Raw genomic sequence first — 27,061 nt, forward strand, 5'->3', positions numbered from 1 at the left:
GTTTCAGGTCTCTTGAAAAAAACTCAATCACCAGTTAATGTAGAAGGATAAAACACCAAGAGGCTCTCCTGGTGAGCTATCCAAAAGTCAGCCATCAAGATCTGACCCTAAAAAGAGGTCATCTCCAGTACAGCTTTTCTTCATCCACCGTCATCCTGGCTAATGCAGCATCACTCTGCACAAACCTCCAGCACTCCCTAGGGCACTGGGAGCAAACAGCCCAGACCCCACATAGCTCCTGGTGGGGATCTGCAGGCTTCATCCCAATGGGGATCACACAGCAGGCTCTGCACACCTTCATCCCAACAGGGATCACACAACAGGCTCTGCACACCTTCATCCCAACAGGGATCACACAACAGGCTCTGCACACCTTCATCCCAACGGGGATCACACAACAGGCTCTGCACACCTTCATCCCAACGAGGATCACACAGCAGGCTCTGCACACCTTCATCCCAATGGGGATCCTGCACTGGGCTCTGCACACCTGCATCCCAAGGAACTCACAGTGGGGTTCTGCAGGCTCCATCACAACAGAACAGGACAGGTTCTGCATGTCTACATCACAATGGAAGCCCCTCTCTGGAGTTCTTCAGGACTTCCCCACCATGGAACTCGCACACATCAGGGCTCTGTAGCCCTCCTTCCCCCACGGGCTGGGAACGGCAGCTGCGAGAGCTCTGGGGCCGCCGCGCTTCAGCCACCGCTGCCCTGAAATGCCACACGCACCCCCAGATCTTTATTGGTAACACATGTGCCTGCCAGGGAACACCGACCCGGCTGCCCGACCCCGGGCTGGGGCTGCGCTGGCCACAGGTGCCTTGGCTTTGCCGCTCGCCTGCGGGGCGGCCCCGAGGGCGGTAGGAGTCCCGCAGCGGGTCCCGCACAGCCGGCGGCCCGGGCCGGCCCGGAGAGCGCCGGGAGCCCCTCAGGCGGTCCGGAGAGCGCCGGGAGCCCCTCGGCCGGCCCGGAGAGCGCCGGGAGCCCCTCAGGCGGTCCGGAGAGCGCCGGGAGCCCCACGGCCGGCCCGGAGAGCGCCGGGAGCCCCTCAGGCGGTCCGGAGAGCGCCGGGAGCCCCTCAGGCGGTCCGGAGAGCGCCGGGAGCCCCTCGGCCGGCCCGGGGCTCTGGGGCAGCCCCGCAGTGGGTCCCGCACAGCCAGCGGCCCGGGCCGGCCACCAGAGGGGGACAGAGCACCGCACTGGGCCGGGCCGGGCCGGGCCGCGCTCCCCGGGCCCGCTGCGGGTGCTCCCAGCCCGGCTCCGAGCCCTCCGGCTGGGCCGGGCCCTCCGCCGTGGCCGGGCCGGGGGACACGGCGGCCTCTGAAGGGCAGGAGGAGGTTCCCCCGCTCCCCGCGGGTCCCCGTGTTTGGGGTATCGCTGTAGGGTCTGCCCGCTCTGTTGGGAGCTGCCCGGCAGATCGGGGTCCCCCCCCGAAAGCACAGCTGGCCCTAGCACCGCCATCCGATCAACACCGCAAATAACGTTGTTTATTTAAAAAATATTAGAGCAGCTCTTTGCCATAAGTGACAAGTCATTATTTAATTCCTTTGGTACTCGTGGAAATAACATCAATCAACATGAATGCATCTGCTAGCTAAATATGAATGTAATCATCCATTAAAATGTTAACATTTATGAAAACTGTTTATTAAAATAAAGTTATAAGAATCTCATTGTGATTTGATAATCAGCTAATGTCCCCTCAAGGCTGAGTTTGAACATTTGATGTTTGGAACTAGATAACATTTTAAATGCCCCATCAGTTTATAATTCCAGTTATTCTAAAACATGATTAGGCCTTTGTTTTGCAGCCCTGGAAACAGATCTCCTTTTTTATCCTTGTGCCCTGTGCAAAATGGGCCTCCTTCCCCCAACCTAAAAAAATCCAAATTCAGATAACCAAAGAGGTGAATGTATGAAGATAAACTGAAATCAAAATGAGGTTTACTCTACCTGAGTAAAGGGTTTGTGTGACAACAAGAAGTGCTGAGTAACCTTCTGGCATGGTGGTACTGGGAGAGGGTGACAGGGGAACATCTTTGGTATGAATGGGCTGTGCCCAAGGAGACAGCGATGGGACCAAGAAGCCATCCAGGTACCCAAATGTGCCTGCAGGTGTGGCCCTACGGACCACGCTCTGTCCTTGCCCTTGTGTACATCCCAGCTGGCATTCTCCACCTCAAACCCAGCCCCTTTTCCAGGAAGGGAGATGTAGTTCATGTAATTAGGTAACATTTTGCTGTAAGACAGCTGACAGCCATCGGCAGGTTTCATTTTGAGTCATGCTTTCTATTAAGTACATATCAGGTCTGCTTCCCAGTGCCCCAGCTCCCCAGGCAGCTTGCTGTGTGCCCAGCCTGGCGTGCAGGAACTACACAGTGCATTCATGTGCAATGAGATTCTTTGCCTTCCCTGTTCTGGTAACTCTTTAACTCAGATTCAAATGTGACTGCAACAAATTCAGTTGGCACCTGTTTGCTCCATCTAGCATTTCAACAGGCAGCTCTGAGCCAGGCTCCTAATTCCTGCTATGCTTTAATTCCAGACCCAAGCTAGCTCTGGCATACCTCCATAGAAAGCTCATATATGCCATTGTCCTTTGACATGTACACTTTGATCCTAAAGGACTATCTTCACCACAGTTAATAGTGAACCATAATGAATAGACCTCACAACAACTTACTCAGACACCCCCAAAAGTGGTATGATTAGTTATAAAGTCCAGTGTTGAAATATGAAACTTCCAACATTGTGTGGGAATGAGAAAATTTTGTATCTTAATCTGGATTTGTGTGTACTCTTAAAAAATCTTGAGAACTCAACACATAAATTGGGACTTTTCAAATTTCTGAGTTTCAGCTGTTTCAGTTGAATTTAGTAAACTGCGGTTTCATAATTCCCAGTAAATTCAGCTATAAAGCCCTAATCACTGCCAATTCATTACATATTAGTTTTACCAGAATAGATCCAAATTCTTTTGATAACCACGAGGAAACTCTGAGCACTGTCTTTGTTCTGGAGAATTTCCACTATCATTCAGCATTAGTCAAGCACTAATGGACATTAAAAAAAAAAAGAATTGCTGTAGACTAGAAAAAATACATCATTTCAACTTTCCCATGTGACTGATGCCTTGAGAAATTGACTGACATAGCTATAACAAAATAATTATCCTGTTATAGCTATGCCAGTGTAACTTCTCCATATGGACACTCTATTCTAAAATTTAAGTGACTTTATTACAGAATAATTACTCTAGGACTTTAGACCAGAATGAGGTTCTGCACTGGAGAGTTTTGCCAGCGTGGCCCTGGTGATTTAAATTCACCATACTAAGCAGGTAAATTCTGCTGTGCAGACTCTCAGGAGATCCTGCCAGCAGTATTAGATAAGACATCCCAATTCTGTATTATCTGAAAATTGAACTTCTGCACTATACAGGGCATAGCATTCTATTTTGCATGCATTGTCAAACAGGCAGGGCTTTTGCCTCCCAAAGCTCTTCTTGAAGCTCAGAAGGAAGGACAGGCAGGCATTGCTCAGTTGTAGAAAAAAAGAAATGGGATTGGGTAAACCCAAAGTCACATTTTCCAAGTGCACTATCACTTCCATTTGCAAACGTGAACTCTGGATGTCCAGCCTTCCCACCCACTATACTTTTTTGGCTAGAAAAACACACCTCTGAGGCCAAATTTCTTTTCCTTGCTGGTATTCTAATGGGTTCTCAGGCACACTTGGGCCTCACACGGGTTACAGCTGGCCTTTCAAACGCGCCGTGCTCCCAGCACACGCTGTCCAGACGTGCAGCCGAGCCCCTGGCTCCTCTGCCCGGCTCCTGGCTGCCAGCCCGCTCTGCCTGAGTCACCCTGGCCACAAATTATTCATTCGAGCCACCGAGCATCATCACGAGCCACATTCTTCTAACAAGACTTCACACGCCTGAGCTAGCAAATGTCGTGATGATTTGGGTCGTGGAGACACCGGCAGAACCTTAAGTGTGGAATGCACGAGGGACTCACAGCCTCCTCCTGCTCCTCTCCTCATCAGCCGGGCTCTGCTGGGCGCTGGTTGTGCTGGAACAGGGAGCTGTGGTTTGCCTGATCTCGGCAGCAGGAACAACTCTGGTCTCTGCACAGAGACCACCCGGGAACCTTGGGTGCTCCAGGCACAGAGTCATTTACCACGTGTTTGAAATTGAACTAGTGGAAAGATCTTGTTCAGTCCCAAAACACAGCTGAGCTAACACACAGGAATCAAAGGAAACAAGCAGCCCTATTAACAGCAGGATCAGTGAAGCCTGGTTTGCTGCACATTTGTCTTTCAAAGTTGAGCTCCTCTGCGGATTCCCTCGTGCTGAAAGACTGAGTTTGTGCCTTTTGTTTGATGGACAAGTGTACTGGGTTTGCATGACAAGGTTTTGGTGGCAGGAGGGGCTACAGAGGTGGCTTCTGTGAGGAGCTGGCAGAAGCTCCCCCTGTCCAACAGTGTCAGAGCCAGCTGGCTCCAAGACGCAGCCAGGGCTGGCCAAGACCCAGCTCATCAGCAGCAGTGGTAAATCCGTTCTTTAAATCAGAAGGGATTTAAAAAGGGGTGCTGGGGAGAGCGTGGGGAGCGGGGCTGCCTGTGCAACTGCAGCTGGAGAAAGAAGCAAGAAAAACAGCCCTGTAGGTACCAAGGTCAGGGAAGGGGGAGGAGGTGCTCCAGGCACCAGAGTAGCAATTCCCCTGCATCCCATAATGAATGATGGCCGTGGTGAGGCAGGCTGTTCATGTGCAGCACATAAAGCTCCATGGTGGAGCAGATACTCACCTGTAGCCTGGGGAAGACCCCACACTGGAGCAGGGGGATGCCTGAATAAGGCTATGACCTTGTGGGAATTCTGCACTGGAGCAGGTTTGCTGGCAGGTCTTGTGCTCTCCCTGGCAGCCCTGAGAGGGTCAGCTTTCCACTGAGCTGTGGACCACTCCACAGGACAGCTGGGGAGGGCACTGGGCTAGAGAGATGAGAAAAAATATTTTCCTGTACATCTCTTCTTAGTCCAAAATCAAGGGGAGTAGCCACACATGGGACATTCTGTTTGAAAAGAGATTTCTTAAAAGTAATCCTTTTTTCCCCCAGAAATTTTGACATTTCCCATTCTGGACTCTACTCACCATAAGTGGGTTTTATTGTCATGGAAAAAAAAATTATGCAGCATTAGAAAGCAAGGAAATACTGAACAGCTCTTGCCTTGCAGCTAAGTGTGATCCAGGCTCCATTGCAGTCAGAGCCAGGAGTCCCATTGACACCAGTAAGGCAGGGATTTTACTTCTGAAAGTTTAGTTTTTGTTTCATGTTTGTATTAAAGAGCCTGAGAACCCATGCTTGATGAGGTTAAGCAAGCCCAGCAGGGTCGATACAATGCTCTTGTTCCCTCTCAGATCCACACACAGCCCAGACCACTCTGTGTGTGTCTGCCTCTGAATTATTTAACTGTCCAGCTGGTTAAAAATAGCACAGCAGCAACTCCCTTTCCAGCCTCTGACTGTTAAATGGGCGTCAGAGCCCAGCCAAGGCCGAGGTCGTGGCCTGGGCTGCACATGTGGCCAGGGCGAGCTGGATGCCGGAGGGAGGGAGAGGCATGTCGCCACAAAGCCTGGTTCCAGCACGATGATATCAGCCTGTGAAAGAAAAGCAAGGCAAACTCAGAACACTATGAAGCTGCCAAAGAAAACACTGTCTTCACAATGAACAAAAGTCTGATTAATTATTAATTGCCTGGCAGCTAATTAGCATTCCCTTGGGCAGCTGTCTACAGAGTGCCTTATATTTCCAACACACGGTGGGCCAACATCATCGATGCAAATGGCTTTGGATCAGAGTTAGCAACTGATTTGTTGCCTGAAACAAGTTGTTCCCCTCCCGACTCCCCATCTCCTCCTGTCACCTCTCTTTTCTCCACCCAGGGACTTGGGCTCATTACAGTGTGAGCTAAGCAGAAAACATCCCTTGTTGATGAATCTCCTTCCTGTGGTGCTTTTTTGCAAGGCAGCTGGACACCTCCCAGCAGCCACCCCTGTGCACAGCCCCAGCCTGCGTAACAGGAGGGTGACTGTAGTGCTCCAGCCCTGGAAAAAACCTTCTTTGGCTGTTGTGTGGCCAGAAGGGAGGGGAGCAGCTCTGGGTGGTGAGGCACTGATCAGCTGAGGCAGGGACCCAGTCTGGGCTTTAGAACTCAAGGCAGCATTCAGGGAATTCAGCATCAGCAAATCATAGAATTGTTTAGGTTAGAAAACACTTGTAATATCATCGGGTCCAACCCACTGCCAAGGCCACTACTAAGCCATGTCCTTAAGCCATTTACACATCTTTTAAATCCCTCCAGTGGTGGTGACTCCACTGCCTCCCAGGGCAGCCTGTTCCAATTCCTGACAGCGACAACCCTTTTGGTGAAGAAATGTTTCCCAATATTCTAGCTAAACCTCCCTGCTTGCATTCAGCTCCTATTAATGTTAATGTGACTTAGGCACATGCAGACCCCTTATGAGAGCATAAACATAAATTACAGCTATGTACAGGCAGAGCAAGCCTTCATCTTGCTGCTTTACAATGCCAAGAAAGATGCACTTTCCATTTTAGGAACTTAGCAGCTTTAATTATTTCTTTTTCTTTTAATGGAACAAGTCAATAGAGTTGGTGAAATACTGCAGCAAAATCTGAAGGTTTCTCAATTTACCATCATACCACTTGGCAAAAGTTGTCTACAAACCTGTGCGGACTAGGAAACAAGTTTAGGATTAGTAGTGTCTCCAAAATGCACCTTTCTGGGGTTTAGGTAGGTGTCAGGCTGTCCCTGCAGTACAGAATTAATTTCAAAGAGTTTTTGGCATTTTCCCTGAGAAATTCACCCAACCTCTGTATTTTACACCTGACACCTGAGTGTACCTGTCACTTATTTTCATTAGATGAAGATGTGTCTGAGAGCTTAACAGGAGCGCGGGCAAACTTTAAAAGGCAAATGGTGAAGGAAACAAGGATCAGCTACAGAGCAGGCTCAGGTGTCAGGAGCAGGAGTACCAGAGAAGGTGAGCTGACCTGGAATCCAGCAGAGATAATAGCTGTCACCCCAACAACTTCAGCAGAGCTCAGACTGGTGAAGGATCATCCCCAGCTCCCGAGATTAGAGGAATGATCACTTTCCTTGCAGACAAGGCCAGGTGATAAAAGCTGCCATGGTGATCAGAGAAGCCCTCATTAAGAGGAGCACAGAATCGTTGAGCCAGAGAGCAGTTCCCTGGTCTGTTTACACAGTTTTTAGAACAAGGAGTCCAGCACCTAAGACTACGTGTCCTGGCTGCTACTGCAATATAAACATCATAAAATCACTCTTTTCCTACCCCAAAGCCAGAGGATAAGTGCTGAAGCAGCAAGATGACTGAGATAAGAACAGTTGCTTTCAGAGTGAAGGGATGCAATCTGTGGGAAGTTCTTTGTTTCCAGGCAAAGAACTTGAGCTACCAAGTGAAAAAAAAAAAGCCCACAGTCAAGTTTCAAGTTCTTATTCTCATTCTACAGGTTTAGCCTGCCTGCTGCCTTGCTCTAACTCTGCACTGTGCCAGTGAGGCAGCACATTAGTCAAATATGAGACCATTAAGTTAATATCTCTATAGATATGGGATATAACCCCTTGAAATATATATGTTCTGCAGAGGAGCAGAGCATGGCTTTGTGGAACTCCTGTTAACAGTTCTGCAAAGAACCTGCAGCTGCAATGCACAGCCAGATATTTTATTAGACTACATTTCTCCTCGTGTACATGAGTCATATAAAGTACATAAACTCATGAAGTCCAACTAAGACTGGCATAAATCAGGGGTAACACCAGTGGAGCCAATAGAGTTGCACTGGGGTGAAAGTGGCATAAATCAGAGGCTGATCAGGTACACATTTTCTTTAAGGTAGACAGACCATTAAGTGGCTTACATAGACTCCTTATCACATTACAGTTCTGTAAGGTAAATAACAGTCACCAAGCACTGTATATAATGAATTGCAGCCTGCAACATACAGCAAATGGCCATTTTTCTCTGGGAATCTCTCGGCTCAGAGCTCTGAGACCAAAAATAATGGGCAATATTCTCCAGCATTCATGTGTGACATTCCCATTAGTATTAACAGGAGGTATGTGCCCAAAGTCAGGATGTATTCATCAGCAATCTGAATTGGATATTACTGAGGCTCCCAATGAACATTCCAGTTTCATCCCCAGCCATGACCCTCCTGGGGAGCAGCCACAGCTTTTTACTCGCCTTTGCACAGGAAAATATTTATTTGGTGTCAGGTAGAGCTGGGATCAGAGGAAGCAGGGCAGTCTGGTATCACTCACCTCTGAGCATCAGCCCCCAGAGGAGCCTCACACAGCAGCCCAGCCCTCAGCAGGACTCACTGGTGCATGCACTGGGCGTCTATCACAGGAAACAGCACCAGGACTCGGAGGCTGCATGGCAGCTGAAGCCTGAAGGAAGTAAGAGAAGTGAATTGACCACAAAGTTACAGGACAGATCAAGAATTTTACAACTTAAATGCCCAAGCTTGTTTTCCTCCCAATAAAGCCTGCTTTCTGCCTATATACACATTTATTGTACATTGGAAGGGCAGCAAAGAGATCAGAGTTTGTTTAGATTGAAGTTCAAAAGTAATTTGTCTAGTTCAGGGTAGAGATATGTTTCTTTAAAGCTTAATATACACATTAATTGCTTAATTTTTAAATTAGACTTCAAAGTTACTGGAATACAGAGCTAAAGCAAGTTCAACAAGCAACCAAAGTTTAACTAACACAGGCAGAGCATGGACGTGTACACAGTTCTGTTAACAGGAACAAATTGCTTCCTGCCCTGAATTGCACCTAAGAAGAGCCACAAGCTGGTTCAAAACTAAATATACACCACAGCATGTGTACTTGCTAAGAAGGTCATTAGAACACAGAGCTTGGGGAGACAGCTGTGCCAGGAGAAAATAAATATAAAAATAAGGTGTAGTGGAATCTGTGCAAGAGAAAATAACTGAAAAGACACAGAAGGCCAGGGAGCACAGCTGCTTGAAATAATTCTTTAGAAAAGAAATAGTGCAGCTGCATGCCTTACCCTAACCTCCTATCTCTGAAGGTAGGAACCTTGGCAATGCTATTCCTGCCCTACCCAAGTGTAAGCATCTGGCACTACAGAATGCCTTATGGAGAGCCAAAGGTGAGACTGCCCATCCAGCCTAAGGAATTAGGTTATAAGATTCTGGAGGTTTGGCTTTGCAGTTTAACCAGTGTCCCTAGCAAAGACTTTCTTCACTGCACTAATACAGACTTCTGTCAGCTCTAAATGCCAGGGCTTAATCCCAGAGTTACTGGCTTGTCAACAGAGTCTCCCAGAATACTGTCCATACCTTGGACAAGCTGCAATTAGAGTAACAGAACAATGTAAACAGGGCTCTAACCTAAACATGACTGGCACTGATACAAGAGAGGGGTCAGGGGGAAGCTAATCCAGAAATTCAGTGTGCACCCCCTTAAGCAAGGAGTTTGAGTGCAACTAAAAATAGAAGGTGAGACTATCTGACAGCTAAATTGCCAGTGGTAGCTTAGCATGGATTCGGTTACATTGCTCAGCGACCCTCAGTGAATTAAATAGATTGAAATGCTAATGATAGAGTGAATTCCCAGTACAGAGGTAGAATAAAGTAGTCAGATTAGGTTTCAGACAAGGTGAGTTCAATGGCAGCAAAGAGATCAGAGTTTGTTTAGATCAAGGTACAAAAGTAATTTGTCTAGATCAGGGTAGAGAGATGCTTCTTTAAAGCTGAGGGGCTCCCCAATGTTAAGTAACATGTCAAAAACATGTAGACCTGAGAAGCTGTTTCAGTGACTGCTATTTTATGTGATTTCTATCAACACTGGAACATTTCTCACTGGTCTCAATACACTCCTAATGGCACCACCATTTATCTCCTAATTAATTAAATGCTACTCTGATGACAGATGTGTGACAGTTCACCTGGGCTGTCACTCAGACTGTACTTGTTTCTTCTCATGGGGTATTCCAACCAGTGTGGTGCTGCAGTGAAACCATAACTGTGGCATTCATTGTCTTTGGGGTTTACAGGTGATCACCACGACACCACAGCTTCACAAGTACACAGAGGCTCATCCCCACTGCTCTTCCTAAAGCTCAGGAAGCAGAAAGGACTCACATCCTTGATCAAGTGTCTTACCTGCCACTGCACAGACCAAGCCCAGGCTTGTTTTTTTAAACAAAGATTAAACCCCAGGCTAATGATAATGGAAATTGATACTCACAAAGCACACACAAAAATTAAGAACTGAACTTGAAACTCCACTCAGGGTTCACCTGTTCAAAACAACTCTGGAGGCTCTTCAGAGCGGGTGTATTAATACATAAATTCCAGGATCAATTTAGCCTAAAACAACTGATCCATCCCTTCTCTTCCAAGGTCACAAGGCAAGCCAATGCCATTAGATTGAAACCAAACTTGATATAAGATGCACTGTCCCCACAGTGAGGGCAATTAAAGACCTTACTTGACAAGATAGCAGGCTTACCATCACTCAGAGCTTTAAAAATGGGATTAGGCATCTTTCTAAAGGATGTGTTCCAATTCACTATCCTTGTAATTCAGGATAGTTATTCCTGTAAGAAAGTGACATTGCAGCTTGTCATTCAGCTATCAATCAGCAGTGTCATAATACTTCAGTGTCAGTTGTCTGTTTCCATTACAATAAATAAATAAGAATTACATCTTCTATTCAAGAAAAAGCAATGTAAGCCTGTGTAAGGTCAGGGGAGGTGTAACATGTCATGCCCATGGGAGCTGCTTTTGCTGTAGTGCTTATATGAAACTGAGAGCAAGAAATCCAAGCTCTCTGGCACCCGTGTTTTCAGTCTAAGCACCAGACCTCACCATCTGGTTATTGGGTTAATTACTATATGGGAAAAACTACAAGGAAAAACATCCTCCAGAGTGATAATTTGATTTAGGTCACCCTGCTTGAGGTCTGACACAAACAGGACCAGCTTTGAGATGGCAGCTGGCTTGGCAGGAGTCAGTTCCTCAGCCAGACAAGCTGCATTTTGAGCAGTCACTTCTCAGGCACCACATGTGGGGTGGGACTCACTTCTGCCTTCCTCTTCACCGAGGCCAGTTGTTGGCTTGGTCTCAGTATTACTCCAGGAAAGGACTCCATGGCCAGTGTTTAGGAACTGTGTCAGACAGCTTTGCTGACTGCCCATGAGGCACCACCCTCAGCACCTGCAGTTAGCAAGATCTGGGACCAGTGAAAACCTGAGGAACTACAGTCCCTCAAGTACAGAGAAACTGACAGCAGAGTCTCACCACTTGTGGTTCCAGGCCAAAATGAGATGCAGCAAGTGGAAATAATTCTTGAGAAGCAGAGCCTTGATGTGCTTTCTCCATTCATAGTAACAGTCCACTTTATGCCAAGTGACTCATTACCATGAGTGAAGGGAACGTGATTCAACCAGAAAAGCACATGTAATTTGCATAGATTACTTTCCCACTTGGTTTCCATGCTGTGAAGTAACAGGGACTGGCTTCAAGAAAAAAAATTTAAAAAAAAAATTTCCATGACTAATTCTTTGCTTAAATATTAAGATATAATAGATTGAAGAGACATTTGGATATGGCAATCTAGAGGATATAAAAACAAACCAAGTATTGTGTTCCAGTAATTTCTAGTGTTGTGAAAGTGAACAGAAACTATTGTTCAGAGAATGCTTCAAACACCCTTGCAAAAGAAGAAATAAATGTTTGTGTGAGCCCATGGAAGAAATGAAGAGGGGGCAAACTCAGTTGGTTGGATTTCAAGATTTGCTTTTCTTCCCTGGCTGAGTGCATCTTGTGTTTTTGTCAGTGGTGACACCACCCTTACCAGCCTCTGTGGAAGGACCACTGCAGAGCTGGCAGCTCCCTCTGAACAGAGGGTGCTCTCCTCCAGACCTGCACCTTGCTCTGGACACTGCAGCATTTCACAAGATGAAACTCAGCTTTCAGCAATTATATATCCAAACATTAACCTAAAACTAGGATGTGATTTCCCTTGTAAGTGCACTGTAATGCAGTGGCTGCAGTGGGTAGTTTGCAATTTCCTTTGCTGAAGTACTTGCTGGCATAACCGTGATAAGAATAAGCAACTGGTTCCAGTAAAGTCACAAGGGCAAACCCAAACTGCTTTCTTTGTGCATAAATGGTTTAATGTGACAGGGCATGGGGAAAGCAGAAGATCTGTCAGAAAAAATAAACAGGAAAGAAAATATTATTTCAGAATAACTCATCCCAAGTAAATGGAGCTTTCTGAAGAAGCAGCTTGTAAACTATTGGGTTTCAAGAGTTGCATCCTGGCTCCAGGCAATGTATGATGCTTCACTTGACAAACAAACCAAGCTCAAGAAAAACAACTTTGCTAGATTAAGACAGCAAGGAGGTTTTGGGAAGAACTGAAGTGACACACGGCTCGCCAGACACAGGGTTCATTTCACTGCAAGAGAGCAGTCAGCCTTCAGATGAGGCAGATAAACAAACAGACCTGAAACCCACAAAACCTTTCCCCACGCTTTGAACCAACTGCAAAGATCAATAACACCATATTTTAGGAAATGTGCAGAAGAAAAGTAGCACCTCCTTACAGCAGCACAATGAAGACACACAAATCAACATGCAGCTACTCAGCTTTTTGTCCCCAGGCCTGCGTCTCCTGAAGCCTGTTCCCTGTGCCTTGCATTTCTTTTACTTCCAGCTCAGTGGCTCAGAGGTGGTTACCTACCTTAAATTGTGCTGCTGAAAGAGGAGATTCACCTCTGCTGTCCTGAAGGATGGGAAATGTCACTGCAGAGATGGGTGAAATTACACCCTCTGCAAGGCACTCCCTTAACATTCCAAGAAATTTATTTTGAACCTCATATAAGAAACCAACTGGAAAATAGAGAAGACAAGTAATAGAAGAGCACTGCAAAAGTAAATAGAATTCAGCAATAACAGAGCAAAAAATAAATCCCTGTGAAGACTCTGATCATCAGCTTCACATTTTGATCTGGTCCATCTCAGCATGTCCCAGCATCTTTGGCAAGTGGGCCATATTTACAAGTGGCAGCAGCTGGAAAGCTCAGCTCCAGCTGAGATCTCCGTGGGCAGAGCTCCCTGAGGAAACTGCAGTCAAAATGTGCTGGGTGAGAGTTTACAAATGGGGAACTGAGGCACAGGAAGGTTAATAATAATGATACTTTGCATTTCTTTATTACTTTAAATGGCCCACACCCTTTACAGACGTTGACCCTCCCAATACCCTGGGGAGAGGTGACTGGCTATTATTATCCTGGTTTTTCACCTATGGGGACAAAGAGCGTGAAATGTGTCATTCCTCAGGCCAAATAGCTGACAACTGATGAACATACTTCTCTGTTTCAAGTCCAGCTCAAGTGCTGCATGAAATATCACAGTGTCCTCCTTCTGATCAGCCTTGTCTCATTGCTCCTCATAACTGCAGACATTTGGAACACCCTTAACTCCTCTGCTGGCACAGTTGGTTGGAGGCCAAGCATAAGCTGCCCTCACCCATCGAGGACAGACAATTCCTTTCCCTCAGACATCCCTGTCCCCCAGCCCCATCTGCCAGCAGCATTCCAAGTGTGTGTCCTTGCTGCTCCTAAACATCTCACCACAACCACCGATTTTATTGCTCCAGTGCTTCCTGTAACAATCTCCTCCTTTTCCCCTGCTTTTCCAGCTGAAGGAGGACCACACAGGGCTGGGAATGGGGCTGAGCAATGATTTCTAGGAGGATAAATAGAGAGAAGGGAAGTAGCTACCAGGCAATGTTGACATAAGTCTGAGTGGAAATTAAACAGTTTCTCACCAGCAGAGTAAGCTTCTGGAACGGGCCTGGGAGAGCAGTAGTGGGGAGTAAATATCCAGGACAAAAAAAACCCTCAGCCAGTGTATATAGTTTTAAGATGCAGCTTATTCAGTCTATAGGGATGGGCCTTAAAGGATGATCTGCCAGTGGAGGAGGCCTCCCCAACCTGGAACTCCCTGGGACTTCCTTGAAAGCACCGAGCTGTGCAGCTCCCAGCCACCAATGGTCATTTTTATAAAACCTTGGCTGCCAAAGTGGTCATTAGGAAGTTGCATTGCAGCACTCAGCCCCAGCTCTGTTCCTGGACTGTGGCAATCTGTATTTTTATGTCCTGAAGGAGTGCCCCCATCCCTCCTGTGGCAGGGACTGCTCCAGTCCCACTTTAACGAGGTCCTGGGAGGCTTTGCCATAGGGCTGGTGGTCCCTGACTCCAGTGGCACTCAGTCTGCCTCCCTGTGTCACACCCAGCTGCTCCAATACTTCTTGCTCTGCTCCAAAATAAATTTACAGCCGGGGCTTCCTGTGGCCAGCACATCCTGTGGACACGGATCACAGGCCCTTTGGTCAAGCTTGTGGAGAAGGCTGTAACAACAGCAAGGGCAGTTGGTGTGATTTAGGGAGTGTTGGGAACTTATATTCAAAAAGGCAGCCCCTCCACTCCCCTCCTTGCTTTCCCAGGGTGCAGACTGCCCTTGTCCCCCCCAGAATCAGCCATGCAGTGGGCACACTTCCAGCCAGAGGGGATGAAAGGGATGGGTCAGAGGCCAGGTCCTCCCGCCTGACCCAGGGGGTGTCAGAGGCAGCCAAAACCCATCCATCAAATGTAAGTGCTTGGTTATCACAGAGGGAGTGCTCGAGGCTTTGTCTCCATGGGAAGATTGTACTGGTATCGTTCAGGGTATGAACACAAATCGCTGTGATCCCTTGGGGCCCTTCTTTGCTAGAAAAATGTGAGTCCTTAATGCTCATTAATTAACTCAAAGTAGGCTTTGCGGGAAATGTGTAGTTTTCACATGAATCAGGAGGTTATATTAAAGACCAGCTCTGCATATTTTATTGCTGTATGATTCAGCAAAACTCAAGCATGCACTTAAGTTTAAACATCTGCTTAGAGCTCAGTGAAGTCAAGGGAAGGCTGCTAAAACACTTCAGTGAATTGGAGCTTATTTAGACTGGGTGTGATTTAGGAATCAGCAATCAAAAATTTCCAATACTTTTACAGGTACTGTAGTACCTGAACATGAACTCCTTTCCATTTGGCTGGAAAACTGCTAGCACTATGAGAATAGATAAGATTTAAGAGTACAGAAGATGCAAGGCTGGCAGTCACAGTACAGAGGTGTGTGTTTCTCTCTGCAGCACTGAATCACCCCAGTGCAATAAGGACCCATGCACTGCTTTTCTGCTTTACTGAAGGCTGTTGCACTACAGACTGAAGTGCTTTGTGCCAAGAGGCTACAAGGCACTGCCCAGATGTAGAAGAGCTTGTAAAACTGCTGTGTGTGTTTGGAAGGCACTCACAGCTCTGGGATGACGAGGTACTGCTGTAAAGTTGAGAAGATCAGCTCCTGATCAGCTGTGCTTTTTCTGCCCACAGGCATAAAGCATGTGCTGCCACAAGAAGGCAATTCCTGGAGCTCTCTTCTCCTACCATAAGACAACGATACAAGAGGGTCCCAGAGCCACTAAAAACACCATCCTTGAAGCTGGGGCTGACTCGCAGCTGGGGCAGCAGGTACAAGACCCAGGCTGTTCCCCACTCAGCTTTTCAAAGGGCTCCCTTCCTCCACCCATGAAGTGTCAGCCACCAAAGCCTAATGATTGCTCTTTAACCTTAAAATATGACAGCCCCGTGCTGCACTTCTGTGATCCTGTAATCATATCTTCCTACAGACGCCCTTCTCGTGCAGCTTAAATATTTTACAAATACATGTCTAAGTACAAATCTACCACATTAACTCTTGTATAGAGGGTACTTATTTTCAGCTGTGTGGCTGGGATTCCTATCAGTGTAATTTACCATGCAGCATGACAGAGCTGAGCTAGAAGGCACAGCTTTTACTAGCTAAAATACAATAAAATATGCTACACCGTGTTTCACAGATGAATCACTTCTAAACCGTGCCTTTAAGTATTGTCTGTCACTGCAGTTCCTTATTGTAATACTTTGTGAGAGCTAAGAGAAGGAGAGAGAAATTGCCTTTTAAATCTCTACAAAACCTATCATCCAGGAGAAATTAGGGACATTTGTTCTTGGAGTCAGGTGGGTTACGTAAGAGAAAGCTATACACAACAGGTTTCATATGAGTGGAGGTGAGGCAAATGTGTTTTCGCTTATTTATATTATGTTTTATTCTAAGAACATTCAAGGACCAGCCCACAAACAAAACAACACCCAAACTCTGTAAAGAGCAGCTGCAGTCCAAAGGGTGCAGACAACTGTTTCCTCTCAGCCCAAGCTGCCAGGCCACCAGCATAGAGACCCCAGGAGAGCAGAACTTCCTGATACCTGCTCTGAATTAGCTCCCAAAGGGAGAGCCAGCAGCGTGTGGACAAAGCAGAGGAGCAGGTCAGACAAATCAGCAGCAGGCAGTAAGGTATTCCCATATGCAGTCAGGGCCAAATGGTCTTTGCAGCCCTTGCTGCAGAGGACAGCACTGGAAGTACTGGCACGAGCCCCCAGCAGCCACAGAAAACCTGAGGAGCAGACAGCTATTTGGGAAATGGCCATACAAGACCCGTGCCAAAGATCTCTGAACACTTCCCAATGTCTAAAATCAAAATGAACTATGAAAGACCCAAAGTTACAGGGAGAGAGCAGTAATGATCTCCAGTGGGATGTCTAGAGTCTGGCCAAAGTCTTTATATAATTTATGTGATTGGAAGGCACACACTTCATTCCTGCTACTAAATACATCTCCACTCACCAGATACCCAGATTTTCCCTGCATTCCCTGGCTCATCTGCACAGACCCTGGAGCCAAGCATCAGGTTATCCCCTGGGCTGCTGGAGCCCTTCACAGACCCAGAAGTTTTTCTGTAGATTGCAGCAGGTTGTTTCTAAGCCAGCCTCTCCTGGGCTCTCCTCTCAGTTCTTTAAAGCTACCTCTGAAATAATGCAGTAAAGACAAAGCTGGAGCAAGAGGGCTGTAACAGCTGGTGGCCACAGCTGCAAGTTTGGGCCAGAACACACTGTTCTTCCTACTGCAAATGCTTTCTGTTAATAAGACACTTACTACAGAGATTGTTTTCTTCTTTGGGGACCTACAGCACAAACCAAAACCAAGGTCAAAGAAACATCCATTTTTTCATTTACCATTTTGGAAGGATAAACAAGAAATGCCTCAGTCCCCTCTGCCATGAATTACTAATGCTCCTGTTATTCACTGCCTGTCGAAAGTTTCATCAAGACACAAGATCAGGTTTTGAAAGACACCCAAGGGTGATTAAAATGCTGCATGATGGAAGAACCCTTGACCTTGAGGGCAGAGCTGCTGGGCAGCAGTGCAGGAGCTGTGCATGGCTGCTGCACAGGGTGCACACACACAAACAGCCTGGTCCCTGCAGGGGCTGTCACTGAGCTGCCAGCACTGGGATCAGTGTCAGAGCTCCCTGTCCCACGTACACTGAGGATACAATCCAGCATGTCATTCCAGAAGGTTTCTCCCTCTCCCAATGTATTGCAGTGAAGCCTCCTCTCCTGCAGCTCTGAAATCAAGTGCAGCAATCACTTCATGCTGGACCAGAGCGTTCAGCTTCAGAGATTAAGACCCTCTGGATTGTGTGCCACTGCCTTTTGGTCACACAGATCTGAAAATAACATAATCAGAGGAAAAAGAACTGAGTATCAGCTCAGTGACAGTCCTCTTTGGCTCCTTCAAAGAAAAGTGCAATTTGGGGTTGCTGGAGATCCCTGTCATGCCCAGTGCTGGTCCCAGGCTTGCATGCAGCTTTGGGTAGCTTGGTGCAGCTTCCCAGTTCACTCCACCCACAGAGTTTGGTTTTCTGTCTCAGGCTGCACAGCTGAGTGTGTCTCAGTACCAAAAAACAGCATTAAGTTAGTTGGACTAGTGCCTTCCTGTACATTTGTAAACAGTATGAGACTGTGGGGTTTCACTATGTCTCATGGCTTCTGCAGAAGGAGGGTGAGTCAGAACTGGCCAGTGAAGAAAGCTGTTGTGTCTGGGACCCTGCTCCACCAGTTTCAGAAGCTGGAAGGTGCACATTACACTTTGCATGTATGTTTAGTTCACTTTCTTCACCTGCCCTAGTGGTCTAGGAAGGGGAGCCATGGGGAAGGGAGAATTTTTCCTTTTCTTTTTTGACAAAACCAGAAAAACCCCAAAACCCTCAGAAGTATCAAATCTCAGTTTTATTCAGGAACCTCCACAAAGGTCCCCCAAGTATTTGCATCTAGAATAACTCTGTCTCCTGGAGGCACTAACACCTACTCACATCAATTTCCACTGAGCATCACCTCACCCTGTGGTCCCTGCAGTCACACAGAGCTCAGACCAGCACAGGACAGAGCTGACAGATTTTCCAGCCCCTCACTGCCTCCATCCCAGCCATGCAACACACAGGAAGGCTGTGTGAATTTGAAGGCATGCAAATCTCTGCCTATGAACCTGGCTCTGCTCAGCTGCTCTTTCAGCCCCAGAGATTTATGCATCCCCTCCCTTTTAAGTAAACTCTTTTTCAAGAGCATGACTGTAAAGGTAAGTTCAGGCATAGACCTGTGTAAATTATATGGTTTGAGCTCCCCAGGGATTAACATGGTTTCTGCAAATCTCTCCACTGCTTAGGCTCCCCTGTATGCTTCATAATCATTTCCAGGTTCCTTCATGCTCCCTGACTCAGGGCTGTAACTCAGACTGTCACCCTCTGTGCTTGAGAGGCTCCACTGGCAGCTCTCAGCTTGCCTAGGGACCAGCCCCCAGGCAGTTCCAGCTGGGAGGGAGGAGGTGCCAGTGCCTTGGAGCAGTGATGCTCTCCCAGCTGCAGTGCAGGCACTGGGAAATATGCCCTGCTTCACTGGGGGACAAGGGGCTGCCAGCTGAGGAGACCTGGGTGTTTTTAAAGCTAATCTATTTTACATCTACACTGTCTAACTGAGTAAAAGTTGCCCTTGCAGCAAATGACTTCCATAAAGATCAGAAATGGATGCTGCTTATTGCCTATTGATTTCCTGGATGAGGAATGTGCACATGGCACTGAGCGGAGTTTGCACTACAAACACTTGTATAATTATGGGAGAAGTACACATTAATGAGGGGCTGACTATATTTTCCTTAAGTGGAGAGTGTATTTAAAAGGAGAAGGTTCCTAGAGCTTTTGAAGTCAGAAGTTGTTAAACAGTCAGCAGCTGGAAATTTAAAATTCCTTCACATCAAGGCTCTGTGATCAATAGGGATTAAGTCAGACAGGACCTTTCAAAGCTTTCAAAGCTTCTAGCCTTATTAACAAATAGGTATCTGAAACACAGAGGCACTGCTGGAGACATCTGAGAGACCTTGGTGCCAGGAGAGAGGCAAGGGGACAGAGGCTGAGGCAAACACGACCACTGTACCCGGCTGACTCACCTCCAGCCACAGCAGTCAAACCTGGATGCTCATTTCCCTTCTTTTGGTGCTGCTATCTCCTGAACACATGCCATCAAATGAGGAGGTTTCCTGCCAAGCTTCCAGACAGCTTTCTCCTAAGTGTGCCCTCGTGGTACCCCTTTTCCAGCTGTCTGTTGCAGCTCAGGTGGTCATTGAGGAACAGCCAGCTCTGGGAGCAAAGACCCACCTGTGGGCAGGGGACTGCAAACAGATGCTTTGTGTTTGCTCCACTCACAAGCTTTTACATCCCTGGTTTTATTCTAACAAAACCTGATCCAATTGCTTCTTTGGATTTTTTTCTTTCAACTTAAAGCCTCTCAATCTTCTTTGGGAACCAAAGCTTTGTCTGAGTCAGGGTGCCACCACAGGCAATTCTGTAGGTGCTTCCAGGGCCTTTCTTGGAACTTGTTTCTGCTGCTACTTAAAGCCCCAAGGCCTTTGAGTTATTGATGAAGTAAGATTCCCTCTGCTACATGTTCACATCAAGAAGCAAAGGGACTGATTTGTAACAAGATCAGCAGCTCATATCTCTGCACCTCTGGAGCCACCTGAGTCCTGTCTGAGGACTGCTGTTGTGAAATGCCTGGTTAAGGGATTACAACAGTCTTCACTTTCTCCTGTCACCTGAGAAGCACTGGAAAGAAGAGAACAATTGATCTCAATATCTTTATCTTTCTCCTTTTTTTTTTTTCTTTTTTAATCAAGGAAAGAGAGAATAAATTCAGATTCTTTCCCTTTTCTGACAGTTTTCCATTGAGTATGGATGGAAAAAGCATTAGGTCCTGGACACACAGAGGAGGTGTCCAGGCAGCAATTCTATAAAAGAGGAGCAAAGATTAAGAGCTTTGGTCTGATCAGATCCAGAAATCAATTTCTTCTTCTTGTAGGATGTTTTTTATACACCAATTTTGCTGTTTTACTAGAGTTATAAATACGCTGTCTTTTGAGGAAAAAAATAGATTCCTGCAAAATTAAGAAATCCTGTCCCTTTCATTTCTTTGTATCTAGCAGGTGCAAGCTACCGAAAGAGATTTCCTCCTCAGCAGATGCTGCATCCGAACACCGCTGTTTCATTTACAATATTTCCTGCATGAACGAGCTTAGCCCTGTTGCTGCCATGTCTTTGGATTTACGACGTGCTCAACAGTTTGCTATTTTCTCCTCTGCCTTCCAATCGCCTTTGTCTCGCTGGGGTGACGAGGGAGGCCAAGGGGAGCCACGTGGCCACTGGAGACTGCTGTGCATCTTCCCCGAGTGGCAGCCGGAGCTCCACCAGCGATGGCCCAGCCAGAGAGACACTGCAGTGACAGATCTGAGATGAGCACAGCTCAGAGCCTGCTGTCTCATCACACCAATGAGCAGAGAAAAATGTTTTCTGTTGCTGTGAGAGGAACCAGCACGGCTGGAGATTTAATGGTTTTGGATTCATCTTGGCACGCGTCCAAATGGAGCGTTTAACGTCTAGCGCTGCACTCTGGCCTCGGTGCGCCGTGGCACTCACAGCGTTTGGAGAGGGGGAAAACCACTCATCCTGACCCAGCAGCCTGCTCTCCAAGGGCTTGGCACCCAGTGAGGGACCTGCCTGGCACTGCTGGGCTGGATGGAGAGCTCCACTGGCGGCTTCTTGGCCTGGCAGCACGTGGTGCTCCAGATGAGACTTCGACCGTGCCGCTCTGTGCCTGTTAAATACCATCAGAAGTTCAGAAAGGACATCCTTCTGATAATATGGCAACTGTTTGGGGCAAATACAACCATGTGAAAAATAAGGTTATGCCAACTGCAGCAGCCTCTTCTTCCCCCACTTCACTCCAGGTCAGCTTTCTGCAGCTGGAGACCACAGTGAGAGGAGACTGCAAGTCCTTCATCCCTCTGAAAGCAACAGCAGACCTGGGTGCTGCTCAGATCCAGACCTGGAGCTCTGCTTCACATTGTGCAAAAGCAGGATGAGTACTAAAATATTATGCAAATTGAATCAAATGGGGAAATGCCTTTTTTTATGCATACATTTTTTTTCCATTCCTCTCCCCAGCTCAGTAAAATACAGACTCCTACAACTTGCAAGCTTCCTGAGGATGCCTTTATCAGCCAAAACAGGGATTGTTTGTAACATTCCTCTCTTTCACATCACTTTATTGGCTGGCTCGTCTTCCTCTGCCATGTGCTGCTCGCTCCTCCAGCAGAGGAATTGAGCAGCACACACAGGCTAGGCAGGAGAACAGTATTAAAGAAGGAATTGGGGACCATTTAATGCAAATTACCCTAGGATCCGATTGAGCCTAGCCACTGCTCCCCACCTAATATCGTTTTTAGTTTTAAGAAATACCTAAATGCTGGGAGCAAATTTCAAGCATTGTTTGTACTTGGCCCCAGACAATACAAAGCAAACTCCCACATGCTCTGTCCCAAGGAGGCTGATTTCTTCTGCACTCTGATTTTCTCCTGCCCTGAGAAGTAGGTATCATTTGTTACTCCAGCATTTCAAATGCCAAATGTGGAAGTATTTGTTCTAATCAAACTCAGCAGCACTGCTGAGAAAGCAGCTCTGAATCTGAGATATGTTTTATTCTTTGAACACTTCCTCTCCATTGCTAAACCTTACAAACACTTTCAGCATCTGGCAAGTTTCCTGGTTGTGTTTCTTGGGAGCAGACCTTAGGAAACCACACAGTTCATGTCCTTCCCCAGGGAAAGTCTGGGTAACAAAGTCATGCCTGACAAATGTTCACATTTTTTAGAAACCTTCCCAAGATGGAGGGTCTGTAGCCTCCTCATGTGAGCCATTTGAGTGCTTCATGATTGCAGAAAATACATGACACCTTGGGAAAATCTCCATAATATCACCTCAGTCCCATTCTACCATCTGCTTTGGTTTTAGTAATGACATCTCTTAGCGTCAGGGAAAATCTCTAACTCGGTATTTGCAGGACAATGGCACACACAGGTATCATTGCAGGGAGACAGCTTCCAGGAACAAGTGGATTTAAAGAGATTTGCTGAGCTTTAGTTGTGAGGTTAACTCTGGGTATTAGAAGAAAACACAGAGGGGCTGTCAGGTATGAGAAGAGCTGACTTAGACAAAGAGGTGTGGAATGGTGTAGGAGCAGAGACATTCTGTCCTCACAGGCATCATTATCCAGTGGAAGGGATGACCTTACACTGGGCAGCACTGCAGGCAATGTCAGCCTGTCTGGTCAGAGTGTCAGAACAGCCCTTTCCAGGCCCTGGGTGTCCCAGGTGTCAGCCCACTGGGAAGCAGACAGGACCAGGCCACTCATCAGGCACTGAACACCGTCAGAGGCACGCCGAGGACATTCGCTCATTACTGACGTGGTCTGATCTTGATGCTCTGGTGGAAGAGTAAGCTCCTCCGAGTCATCCCTGCTCTGTTTACTGCTAGCAGTGAGTGCTGAGAAGGGAGCAGCCTCCCAGAGCACCTCCTGCCACAGAGCCACCTTCAAATGGCCCACGCTCTGCAGAGCAAATAGAAAGGCTGCTGCAGCCAGGAATTTCCTACTGGGAAACGGTTCAGAGCGGAGTGAGGCTCACTGTGGTTTCAGTTTACATGTTCCATCACCTTTCATCTCCAACAAGTGCTCCTGTGTGCCTGGTTCTCAGGAGGATGTGTATTTTGGGACACAATTTAACTTCCCTGCCAGGCAGATCAGCTGGGTTCCCCTCTGAAACACTCAGCCAGCCCACTCAGAAGGGCTGGTGCCCCTCAGCCCACAGCTCCCAGTCCCAGCTGCTTCCCAGAGCGGTGCTTGCTGCCTCACAACCTCCTCATTGCTCAGGTCCCAACAACTCTCCTCACAAACATCCACAGCACCCCTGATCTGCTCCCACATCCCTCAGCCCCCATCAGCTCTGGATGTCGAATCTCACCTGCTCAAAGCCAAACCTGTGGATCCAGGGCTCAATCCCAGCTGAGGAAAGGAAAGGAAAGTCTCAGCAACACTGAGGCAAGAGACAGCAGGCACATCGTGTCCTATTCACATTCACACAAGGGTGCAGCTTGCCAGCATTTGAAAGTTCCCGTGTTCTAATATATTTTTTAAAATACGCGTTTTTAAAAGTCCTCTCACACAGAGAGGATTTTTTAATAAAATAGTATTTGAGGAAAGAATAAAGCTGGGATTTTGTTGAGGCCAGAGGGCCTAGATAACACTACTGAGTAATGAAACAGTGCTCAGCTAACCTAATGGGCTTATCTGGATGGTCTGTGGGTTTCCCTTTGTCTTCAAGCCAAAACTTGAGAAAACACCTGCAGCAAAAATCTTATCTGCACTCTTCAGTTTCCTTCCCTCCCTCATCTCCTGCACTATGTGTTATAAATAGTTTCTTTCCCTCCTCCCACTATCCCATTTATCAGCACAGCACTGGTTTTGTTAAAATAATGCTACATCTAGAACTAGGCTCCAAGCCTATCTGGAAGGATTTGTAAGTATTATACATTTCTTTTGTTCAGCAAACAGAAATAAAATGAGAATAAATCTGTGAAGGAGCTTGAGGCTGATAGCCTGACTCCCCAGCAGAGACTGTGCATCGACACCAGCAGTTCTGGCAATTCATCTCAGCAGGGTGGCACTGAGCTGCTGTGAGTCCCTCTCAGGGGGCAGTGCCCACCCAGAGCAGATACAGCACAGATGGAAAAAGGCAATAATCAAAGCCCAGGAAGGGACTCTGTCAGCTTACTGGAAGTTTAAGGAAATTTTGAGTAAATCAGAGCAGGTTGTGCTGGCCTGGAGAACACAAGGGCACCTGAGATTGTGGATGGTCTAAACAGGGAATGTACCCAACCACAGGGAAAGCAGATCCCCAGCTGTGTTTCAGTGCAGTGGAAAAGGAGGGATCCATGAGAGGATAAAGCAGAGCTCCAGGCCCAGACAGAGGTTTGGAACAAAGGTGACTCTGGTCTGATGATCTGAGAAAGGAAAAGCAGGTACCTGGGAGTCATCCTGCAGCAGGAGCTACAAGAATAAAATGGCATCTCAGCCTCAGGTAAATTTATAAAGGGAAGAGCAAGAAGAAGAGGACAGAGGATGTCAGGACGATGTGCAAACATAAGAGCAGCTGACTATGCATACCCAGAAATGTATCTGAGCTGGGATGCATCTCACTGTACTTCAGAGGCATCCCTGTCCCACTCACAGTCACTCTGGGCTCCCTTTATAGTCACAGCAGAGAAAAGGGCCCATTTACAGAATGATTCATCTGACCTATTTTAGACATTTACTCTAGCATACAATGACTCATGTCCTTGGGGTGCCCATTTCTTTCCTATAAACAAGTCTAGACAAGTAACTCAGATGTAGACATTCACAATTAGATGTCTACGTTTGGACAGATGAATTCTGCCTCTAATGCTCAACCAGAAATCAACCTACAAGCTGTGCCAAAGACAGCTCTGGTTGATAGCCACGATAGGGAAGAGAAACAGGGTCATTCATTCTTTTTGATGGTGCTTAGCTCCCTGCACAAAATGCTCAAAGCACTTGCTGAAAGATTAACCATCCTGTGAATGGCTGTGATAGCACTCCTGGAGCAGCAGCAGGGACCAGTAAAAGCGGATTCATTATTGCAACTATTTTTTTAATCTGCCCCTACATCTAATTAACTGGTATCAGATCCCTTTTCAAAGTCATTTGGCAAAAGGAAACACGAATCAAATGAGTCTGGTGTGCCATCACCTCTTGGGGTGGTTGGTAATGGTACAGATCTCGCCATGGGCTTCCACTCTCCCAGACTTGAGAGGCCACAAGAAGAGCTGGTGGCAAATCTCTTGCTAATCCCCAGGGTCCTTTCTGCTGTCAGCAGAGTTAGTGCTCAGCTTTGCAAAGTGGGGCTCTCAGAAGCTCCTCAGGGTTGGAGGTAGCTGGCAGGATCTTGTGATGCTTTAGGAACCAATAATCTGGACAAGTCAGGCCAGACCACTGGGAGGACTTTTTGTTTTGACAGTTTTAAAGTGTTTCTCATTTCAGCCTGTCAGTCTGATTTCCTGTGGCTCATACATTCACACTGGCTGTGTCTCCCTCAACAACTTTGAACTTATTGAGCAATTTCAGCCAAATTTGACAGAGAGATAACAGTCTCTGAGACAATTCAGTTCCTCAAAGGTTCCCAAAAATAAACATCCACGTAAAGGAGAGAGATTTTATGAGTAACCTCAACTGAACAAAGGGCTGCAGCGTGAGCTCAGCCTTGAGAATCAGCGCTAGCTATTCCTCAAGGGAAGGCATCTTTGCAGATCACTCAGACTCCAACTCTTTTGGCATCAGGAAACAGTTTTCCTGACCTCCTCAGCAACCCAGACACACCACCCTAGAGCAAGCTAGTTTCATCCAGCAGCCACAGAGCACCAGAGTTATTCTCCAAGCAGTTTTGGTAAGAATCAGTTGAAGTTTCAGCACACAGTCACCTCAAATTTGAAAAAGCAGTTGTTTTAATGTTTGTTACAACTGCAGTTTCAAATGTGTAAAGTCAGAATCCTTATTCCCACAGAGCTGAGTTTTGGAAGGGAAAGGTAAGCATTTTCTGATTCAAGGAGTGTGGCAGGAAGTTTCCCCAGCAGCTCCTGCCATCACATCCCCCAGGGCAGCACTCCCTGGGCAGCATTTCCCAGGGCAGCAGCGCTGCTGCCAGCCTGGGCAGGGAGCAGGGCGCAGCAGCCAGATGTGCCTGCCCTGCGTGGGGGCTCAGGAGCTGCTGCCTTTCCTGCCCACCCTGCTGAGCTGAGCACCTTGGGGGCTGTCACCTGGTTGCCAGTGCCATCGAGGTTCAGCTCTGCTGTGGGTCCCTCCAAGCTCCCTGTGGGCTTTGCCAGCAGTGACTGGAGGAGATGCCTCAGCTCAGCAGAGGCTCCAGAGAACCCTCTTGCTTCCCTCTGATAAGGGGTGAGTGGGTGGGAGGCTGCTGGCACCACGTCCCCAGACTCAGGCAGGGGCCAGGGAGTCGTGCAGAGAGAGGGATGCAGGGGGACACAGCTCTGGGGTTGGCACCACGGGAGCCAGGCTAATCGGGATGCGGGGTTGCCGTGGCTGTGGATGAAAAGCTCTGTGTCAGCGGGCACACTCTGGGCACAAGAGTGTTCTTGGCACACTCTGGGCCAAGTTCTCCATGGCTCACTCCCCAGCCAGGGCCAGGTGCCTGGCTGGAAGAGCAGCCCTGCTCCCAGAGCCCAGCATGCAGGGAATCAACCCCGAGTTAGGGCTGGGTGCTGCTCCAGCAGGGCAGCTGGGACCCTTCCCTCCGTGTGCCCAAGGGACTGCCCTGCAGCAGAAGGGCAGCTGAAGAGTGGGGAATGAGTGCCTTCCTCAGCACCAAGCACAGCATGGGCACTCCCAGGCCAGGGCTGGGGGGCAGCAGAATGCACAGCTCTGTGTGTTCCCCTCCCAGCCAAGGGCTGGGAGCAGCCCCACATCGGGTCAGCATCAGGATTTCAGTATGGGCAAACAGGGGATTATCCACCCAAACAAAACCTCACAGCTTCTGGGCACTGTGGGGGCACAGGCTGTGAGAGTGAGGACTGAGAGGGAGAAAATCT

General features: G+C 47.6%; 2 protein-coding genes across 2 annotated transcripts in view; both read right to left on the bottom strand.

Annotated features, from left to right (window-relative positions):
* The window catches only part of LOC147649896 (uncharacterized), a 159,322-nt gene extending 158,680 nt beyond the window's left edge, over nucleotides 1–642 (bottom strand). The window contains exon 1 of the mRNA XM_086855459.1: nucleotides 413–642. Within this exon, the coding sequence (XP_086711585.1) occupies nucleotides 413–559 (147 nt within the window). The 5' untranslated portion in view covers nucleotides 560–642. The remainder of the gene's footprint in view (nucleotides 1–412) is intronic.
* Nucleotides 1–27,061, bottom strand: part of GALNT9 (polypeptide N-acetylgalactosaminyltransferase 9) — a 410,584-nt gene that overhangs the window by 358,747 nt on the left and 24,776 nt on the right. The window lies entirely within an intron of this gene.

Source organism: Cyanistes caeruleus, chromosome 18 (genome assembly GCF_971803275.1).
Source record: "Cyanistes caeruleus chromosome 18, bCyaCae1.hap1.1, whole genome shotgun sequence".
Lineage (NCBI taxonomy): Eukaryota > Metazoa > Chordata > Aves > Passeriformes > Paridae > Cyanistes > Cyanistes caeruleus.